General features: G+C 37.8%; 1 protein-coding gene across 1 annotated transcript in view; it reads right to left on the bottom strand.

The window, feature by feature from the left end:
• Positions 1–3797: 3797 nt before the first annotated feature.
• Positions 3798–9039, bottom strand: part of cpped1 (calcineurin-like phosphoesterase domain containing 1) — a 28629-nt gene continuing 23387 nt past the window's right edge. The window contains 1 exon segment of the mRNA XM_058794370.1: positions 3798–7297. Within this exon segment, the coding sequence (XP_058650353.1) occupies positions 7074–7297 (224 nt within the window). The 3' untranslated portion in view covers positions 3798–7073.

The raw sequence follows: 9039 nt of genomic DNA, 5'->3' as shown, positions 1-9039 counted from the left end.
CTCCGATTGATGAATCTGAATGTAGTGTTTACATGAACGCTAAATGAAGTGATCGGGTTGATGTGCGCGTTTATATGTCACAGGCTTCAAATCGGAATTGATTGATTTATTTATTTATTTTTGACATGTGCTGTACAAATATAGTGTTTCTCACTGTTTGCACATAATAACTACAGTGAGTTAGTTGAAGGGATACAGCACCTTTAAGGCAGAGCCTACCACAAATTGGATTAAAGTCACCAAGGTACATGACTAACACTGCAGGATATTTGGTTTGCAAACACCAAATGAAGTTACAGTGAGAAAAGTGTAAGCCTGATGAAGTAAACTCAAAAACCACTGAGGGAACATTCTTGTGGGAATTTTAAGCTTCAAGGATACAAAATAAACTGGCTAGTTACATGATAAATGATCTTTCAGTAATACAGAGTGTTTTGGGAAAATCACAGTTGCGACTTCACTGCGGTCTCACATTTAAAATGCATTGCTGTGAGTCACCAGAAAATGCATTTCAACAGAACAAATAATAACAGAAAATACTTTGCGGTTGAAAGTGGAAACACATTTCATATTTTACGAAATTACTACAGCTGCTCCATTTGATCAGACAGTTTTTGTGCCAATGAATTTAAAAATGGAGCTCTTATTGTTGAAACCAAACTGCAGTGTGGCTGATAAGTCTAAAGGTGCTTTTAATAAAAATATTAGCCCCATTTTGCAATTCCCTTTAATTCAAATATTAATATCATGTGTAATAATCTAATTGAAGCAGAGGATGAAAATCAAGGCTACCCGGTGTGAGAAAATGTGGTGGCAGATTATCCGCATTATTCTTACTGGATTTTAAAAGAACCAGTAAAAAAGGGATTAATGTTCATTGTAGAATATAGAAACCGTCTGCAAGAATAAGTCATTTCTATGTTAAAAAAGTATTTGAAATTCTAATTAAAGAATCAAAAGAGGTATAAACAAGACAAGGTCATATGTGAGGTCACACGATCCATGGCATTATGTATGAGAAGCACATTTTGTTTTTAAGTGAAACATCTCAATCCATCTAAAATGAATAGGGTTTTCTAGTCTTATTTAGACAGGTATTTATAGGCCAAGTCATTTTGCAATGCCAATGAGGCATCTTAATGATGTAGTGTGTGTCTGCGTTTCTTTGCTAATGTGCCCTCCACCTCACTGCATACTGGAAATGACTCTATTACAGTCCAACTCCACTAAAATAGCTTGCGCAGATGGGCAGACTGTACAGCAATCTGTCAAAGTCTGTGTGAGGGTTGACTGACAACCTCAAGTGTTGGCTTGTGGAAAGTTCTTGCTTCAGAAACTTTTGGACCCTTTATTTTTTTATTGGAAATGAGAGAATTTTAGGCGTGGGTTGGCTGAATGGGAATGCTCATGGATGACCTTAACCAGGTTTTAAGACGCCTTTTCATTAAATCATATGCATAGTTGTTGCATTTCGCAATTTAATATTGCGTGACATACATTTTAGATAAAATAATTGTCAACTTTGTCTGGTTTTGCACTGCCAACACAATAAAGCATTAAAATAAAGCATTAGAAAAACTGTTGGTGGTGTTTCATTCCTGAATGAACCAGCATTTTTCAATTAAACAATTAAGTGAATAATTCAGTGACTCACTCATATTACTTATTAGTCACTCATTTTATCCCTACACCCTCAAAAAAGGTACAAAAATGTCACTGGATCGTATCCTTTCAAAAGGTACTAATATGTATAATTTAACAGTAAATAAGGTACAAAGAGGTACCTTTTAGTTTTTGGACCCAAGATTATAGGGGATGGGGGCGTGGCGTCACTGCTCTAGCGCCGCGGTGGCTGATGGGAAAAATCGCCATTTTATGAGGCCACTGGTTGCGACACGCCGAGGAAGTTGTAATATGAATGTTTTAAATAGGATACAGAAATTGAATAAACTGTAAATCAACATATTAAAGTTATTCAACAAAACATTATTTAGTCAAGAGCAGTGAGGGATTTCTTCTGTCTTTTGTTGTTTGATTAACATTAATGACAGACGGCACAGCTTTAGGCTGCTGTCACAAGACCTGTTTCACGGATCCAATACTTACATATGCGTTCGCAACATAAGACAAACCCGACAATGCTTATGAGGATACTTGCCAGGACGACCATTTTGACGTTATTTTGTGTGTATTTGGCAACTTAAGCGCAACAAGCTTTGTTTGTTTGTTTGCAGCGCACAGAAAAGCACCTCTGGAGCACACGAGTACAGAAAGACTTAAAAAGACGTGCAAATAATACATTTCTGTGACGATGCAACAATGACTGATTAGGCAATTGACAATTCTGTCAACTGTACCGAAACGCGAGCTAAAGTCTTGTATCGCAGCGTGCAGCAGATGTGAAGAGAAGGTCAAAGAGAGAAAACGCGGTGCAGCTGAATCACTCACGCTGTTTTCAAATGACTGGTTGTGTGAATTTATTTACTCATCTAACCTACACGCTATATTGAATAAATGTTTTGCAGGCATTTCCCTCATTTTAAAGTTGAAAGCTGCGGGAATATGCGCAATCCCACACCGAAATTCAGGACCTGATTAAGCATAATTCTACTGTACATAGAATTGTGAAACATGACTTTTCCAAAACTTTCTGGGTTTATTTATTTTTCCAAAACTTCCCAGGCCTGGAAATTGCCGTTTTAAAATTCCATGACTTTTCCAGGTTTTTCATGACCGTATATGAACCCTGAATGGGACGATCGGGTGCGGTTATCTAAATCAAAATCAGGCAAAAATATAGGTGCGGGTGGTTGGCCATCTTTTCCAGGTAACGTTACCGTTTTCTTGCGTCCGGTAGAAGTTTGTCTCTGTATAGTACATTTCGTTCTTTTAATCAACTTTCCAACATTGTTTTTCATTTTAAGTCTCGCCCGATGTGGCCTCACAATATGGCGGCACCCTCTTGTTTACGTCCCAGAATGCACTGCGCAGTGACGTCGGTTGCCAAGCTCTATTGTGACAATGACAGTGTATCGTTTTTCTGAGATTGTAAATGAATCCGCATTTTTGAATGAATCTGTGAGTGAATTAATCAGTGATTCACTCAGTCATGAATCAATGTTTAGAATTAATTAGTTGAATGAATCACTCATAAAGACATTCACTTGCCGCCACCTACTGCTGTGTAGATGTAACCTGCAGAAAAATTCCCCATCACAGATTCAGACAAACTGACTTATTTCATATTAAATTAAATTCTTCCTACTTTTCTGATTGGTCTAGTAGACCTGAATTAACTGTTGAATAAAAGATAGTTTACACTTCAATATAGCAGCTAAGATAAAGACAGTTTTGGCTGTTCGGCAGGTGGTTATTATTGGTGGTTTATATGTCAGGCTGTTGATGTCCTGTGATTTACTCAGTGTAGGAGTTCATTCTGCTGTGTGAAGAAAACCAACCTGCTAAATGTCAAATGTCCTCCTGTTCCAAGACTGAATTCATCTACATGCTATGCTGCCTGTCCATGTGAGAATCAACCGGGATGGGCAAGAAAAATTGTGCTTTACAAACTGACCAATGGTCTATATCAAACCTGTGTATCTCTTTACAGCTGACTTACTGTGACATATCCAAATTATCAATGTAAGAACAGAGGCCATTACTACGGTGTAGTCACTGACCTGGACAAATCGTATTACGTTGTACATCCTTGAGTACTGCATGCTATCTTAGAGTGACATGCTGATTACTTGCCCTCGGGCTTGAGATCAGAACAAAAAGCACAGGAAGATGCTTTCAATATACAAGAGGAAGAAGCTGGAGAGAAAATAAGGTAACATGACAAGGGACATCTTATACCTAGGTTCACTGAGTCAGGTCTGTGCAGTGAGCTGATAGCAATGGGAAAGATTGTTTTGTGTAATGGAGGAAAACTTGGTGTGGCTTTTTTTTTTTCTGTCGCTGATTCGTTTAGTGATTTCTTTTTCTTTTTTTACCATTTCATGCTGTCACTTTAGTTATCTTGACTGTAAATATCATTATAAATATAATCATCTATTGTGAGAATGTTTTTGCTTGTTTGAAAAAAAAAGTTCTTATTGCCAGTTGAAATATTGGTTTGGTATTTTTTTGTGTCACTGATTCATAACTGTATTATTTAACGGTACAATGCCGTTTCATGCATTCAGAGTTGTTTACACTGTTAGAGTTGGATTCTCTTGCTAAGCATGGACATAGTTTCAAAAAACTTTTTGTGCCAAAAAATCTCACTTCAGGTTCGTACAAGCTTTTTTGTTTGTTTGTTTTTTGTCGATCGTGGCTCTTGCTGACGTAAACGACGGTGGGACTCCTTATATGGGCATTTCACCCGGAAGAAAGCGCCCGTGCACTCATCGTCGACCAGAGCGAGAGCGCGCCCATCAACACGCTTCATTCGGCTGCACTGCACGGGACTCGCTCGGGAAGAATGTCTCTAAAGAAGTGTGTTTTTGGTTGTGAGGGAAAGATAACAGTCGGTGACAGTCACTAAGCCTCCCGGTTTTCATCCAAAATATCTTAAATTGTGTTCCGAAGACGAACAAAGCTTTTACGGGTTTGGAACGACATGGGGGTAAGTGATTAATGACAAAACTTCCATTTTGGGGTGGAGTAACCCTTTAAGTGTCACAAACCTCGACAGTTACAGTTTCTGGTTCACTTACATTAAACATAACCCCAAAATGTCTTACAGTTCAGTAACAGCTCTAAGGATTCACTGTTGTGGCTACATTTACATGCACAATTTTTGGTTCAATCGGATTCCGATTGAAATAAAGTGATCGGGTTGATGTGCGCGTTTATATGTCACAAGCTTCAAATCGTAATTGTTTTTTTTCTGGACATGAGCACACTGCACAAATATAGAGTTTCTCACACTGTTTGCACATAATAACTACTCTCGGTTTCTTTATTTGTTTTTAACAGCAGAATTAATATTTTTCCATTTCTGGACAAATATACATATAAACCGCAGTAGTGCTGCTCATATCGATCATGCAGAAAAATGGACAAAACGGGTTGCCTGTGGATGAGAGAAACAAGGACTGGTGAGAGTTTGTCCTGCTCCACTTCAAAGTTTCTGAGTGAAAGGAGAGTTTTATAATGACAGGACACGCATTTATACAACACTTTATTCAAAAGAATGACCGGCTGGTTCCTCGCGTCATACGACATTACGCTATTTCTGCGTTATTGCACATGCGCAGTCCTTTCAGTTTCGGTTTTCAATCCGATCGAGTGTTTACATGCACTCTCAATCGGATTAGAAAAGGAATAAACCACCCCCTTCAATCCGATCGAAATTTCATTCCGATCGAGCTCAATCGGATCGATTAAGGTGTTTACATGAAGCATTTTCAGTCCGATTGAGCCGTCAATCCGATTACAAACGGTTTATTTGGTTGCATGTAAACGTAGCTAACGAGTCTGATTCAAACTGCTGATTGTGAATCTTTTTGACTGTCAGATTAAAACACACAAACAAAGTTTTTCCAACTCTTGCCAATGGCGACTGTATTTTAAATGATTCCTGCAAATTAATTTTATTTGCAGTCTGGAGCCCTGAATTTATAACCTAAAGATCTTCAAATGAAAAGCTAATTTATGAAAATAGAGACAAAGCATTAGGCTACATTTTTTAAATTAATTTTGCTGTCATTTGAAGTATAATACAAAATATGACCATGTACTGTATAGAATTCAAAATCTAATTTTTTATTCTATTAAACCTTGAAATGATCACAGTTATAAGATTCTGAAAAAATACAATAAAGAAACATAATATAAAAAGTATAAGAATGTATCAGATTCTGCACTTACTGTATTCCCAAGTCATTAATCAAAGAAGTAAATTTGGTAACAATCTCCAGTACAATAAGGTTTCATTTGTTAACATTATTAACCACATTAGTTAAGAAATAACAATGAGCCAATACTACTACAGCATTTGGTTAATGTTCAACATTTACTAATATTTTTTTAATCAAAAGCTGAACTAACATGCACAATGAACAAATTATTTTCAGCAATTAATAAACGTTATAAAATTGTATTGGTCACTGCTAGTTCATGTTAGTTAACAAATGGGACCTTACTGTTAAGTGTTACTGTACATTTGCAACATTGATCATGTGAACTCTATTGTGCAGGACGTTAAGTCATTCAGATGTTCATGCAGCTCGTGTGCCACCGCCATTAAAGCAAAAGGGGCACAAATCAAATACTGGAACATTCTGACAATCATGTTCATTTTTCACTTAAACTTTTCACTCAAGCCGAATGCCGATTACATAATTTATAAAGAAAACTTCTGAACCCCTCTGAATGATAGCATTAGATATTACACATAAATATTACATGGAAATATTCAGAGAAAACTGGAAAATATCTAGTTTAATCATAGCATGTATGACACCAGTGAGGAAGCTACGAGGTCACAGATTCAGAAAAGATCTTGGTCATTTTAAGATGTCTTTCTTGCTGCATACACGCCGCCAAATTCATTCAGTCACACCCGGCTGTTTTCTGGAGCTTATAAGTGTGAGGTGAGGTCAGCAATTATGTTTTTGGTGATCCACCCACAGAACAAGTGACTCGATGTCCCGGTCACCGCAGCCACGTCTTTCAATAGTTACCATGGAGATTGCCTCTTTCCTCCTCTCAGAGTAATGAGCAGAGAGGAGCAAGGAGTGAACTCATCAAACTGTCATCCAAAATGTTCAGCACTATTAAACTACCATTGTACCCTAGCATCTCCTCACTCCATTAGTATGATGAGGTGATTTAACTTCAGTGTTTAAGGAATTCTCAGACGCATTTGCATGATTAAAGTATGGAGTGAGTATCAAAGATCAAAAGAGCCACTGGTTCACATTTTTAATGCTTGCTAATATATTCCAAATGTAATGCTCTTTTTGTTCCTATAAAAAAAAAAAAAACACACCCGAAAGCTCTAAATGTACAAACAGTGGCTCAGGTTCTATAATGAATGCTGAAGATGAAGATACAACCACATGATTAGTGATCTGCAGGTGGATTCAAACCAACAATTTCTTCAGGTCTTCGTCCATTCCTCTTTCGGTTAATCGGTCCAGACTATGGTAGCGATGGATGATGTCATTTTCAGTAACTACCACCACTCGCACACCATGAGTGTCATCTCCCAACTGACAACCAACAGCGGAGCTCACCACCATGTCCAGCCCATCATAGCAGCCCCCTGCATTTCTATGGTAGTGACCGGAGAACACAGCTTTCACCCCTGAAATGAGAGATATATATAGTTAAAGTCTAGTTAAAAATCAAATGTTTCTCCAGTGAAATCGTCAATTCATGACCACATTAGTCTTACAGATGCACACAGACCATTCATTTGATGCATATTGCTTACAAAACTGGTACATGTATACCTTGAATCCAAATGCAAGTCTCTTTAGATAAAATTGAATAAATTCAACAACCAGGGTGTGCTTGCCAGGTTGATACAAGGTCATTTTGAGGATGAAATAATCACTGGACTTGCCAACTTTTGAAAGGTTAGTGGACATAAAATCCTTGAAAGAAAGTCAGTTGAGGTACTTAAGTATACTACATATCAATTTTCACTTTGTTTTCTGAGTTTGTCTGTGTACTTGTTACTGTTGGATGGGTAGAAATCCAATCCCTCCCACAGGTCCTTGTGTGTCAAATGTGAAGGATTTTTTTTTTTTGAATTATTCATTTAAAAAAATATATAAAACTAACATTTCTCTTCTTTGCAGGCTTAACATTTGTCTTTTCCTTGCGTGCCTAACATTTGTATACTTTTGAGAACAAAATGTGCCAACATTTTTGTTAGTGTGTTGCAGTAACTGATGCATATGGACAAGACAGCTAGATGTCTGTCTGAAATAATCAAAACTGTTGTATCTATTTTTGCTGGAGGGTTTCTCTGTGATTGGAATGAGATACCCTACCCTAATTAAAGCATTCAAAGGCATCGTCTGGAGTCTGTCTGGTTACTGCTGCACAGCAGGTGGAGTGGAACACTAGAAATCTTATTCCAAAGTGATAGTTTTTATGGGGGTGAGACATCCGACTCCGTGTGACACTCTTAGGTGTTGGGTAACTATAATTCTTAACTGAAATGTCTAAGGCCTGCTTGTCCAGTGCAGTCAGAGCTATTGTTGATGCAGTCAGAGACACCCGAGGATAATGTTTGGTGTTGGGAGACACCCAGTTTAACTTAAATCAGGTGCGTACTGCAAACCACCAATGCTTTTTGTTTTTTTTTGTTTTTTTAATTCATTTCTTCCACACATCATTTATTGTGACAGACTATTTTAGATAAACCACCCTTAAATAACACTTAAAGACAAAACCAACAAGAGGTTACACTTTGGTCAAGTTTAGGACAAGTTAAAATGAAATTAATACTTCATTCAGCAATGAGCATAAGAGACTTCTTTCAAAAATATTAACAAATCTTTCCGACCTCACACTTTTGAAAAGTGTAGCATAGATGTTAGTCAGATAGTCTGTTCCATTCTAAGTAGTCTTGACCAGCATGAGCTGCAATGTGGAGCACATTTATGCAAAAGACTATAATCAAACCAACATTTTGAGGCTATGAGCTCAACACTGCCACTGAATCATCTGCATTTCCTGTCTGATTGACTGTCTCCATGCTGGTAGACCCGATTGCAAATCCACATGGGCATGGGCAGTTTCCCTTCCATCTGCATAACCATTGTGAGGCTTCTCACCTCTCCTTTGCAGCAGTGGCACAGGCTCTGCCTTTCAGGAATTTAAAGCAATGGACCGAATGCAGAATCACTATATAGTTCATCAAACAAGTCACCGAGAGTGAGAGACACAAATGAGCTCTCTCTTTTGTGAAAGACGTGATGCTGGAGGTCCACAGTTCAGCCAAGGTTTCTTTTCTGAAGAGAATTCTGAAAAGGTGGTACCCCCATACCGACGTAATGGATGCATTTGGATACAGGAAACGAAATTTCACATGAA

This window comes from Onychostoma macrolepis, chromosome 12 (genome assembly GCF_012432095.1).
Source record: "Onychostoma macrolepis isolate SWU-2019 chromosome 12, ASM1243209v1, whole genome shotgun sequence".
Classification (NCBI taxonomy): domain Eukaryota; kingdom Metazoa; phylum Chordata; class Actinopteri; order Cypriniformes; family Cyprinidae; genus Onychostoma; species Onychostoma macrolepis.
The sequence above is the reverse complement of the archived record's forward strand: the minus strand, read 5'-3'. Positions and strand labels throughout refer to the sequence as shown.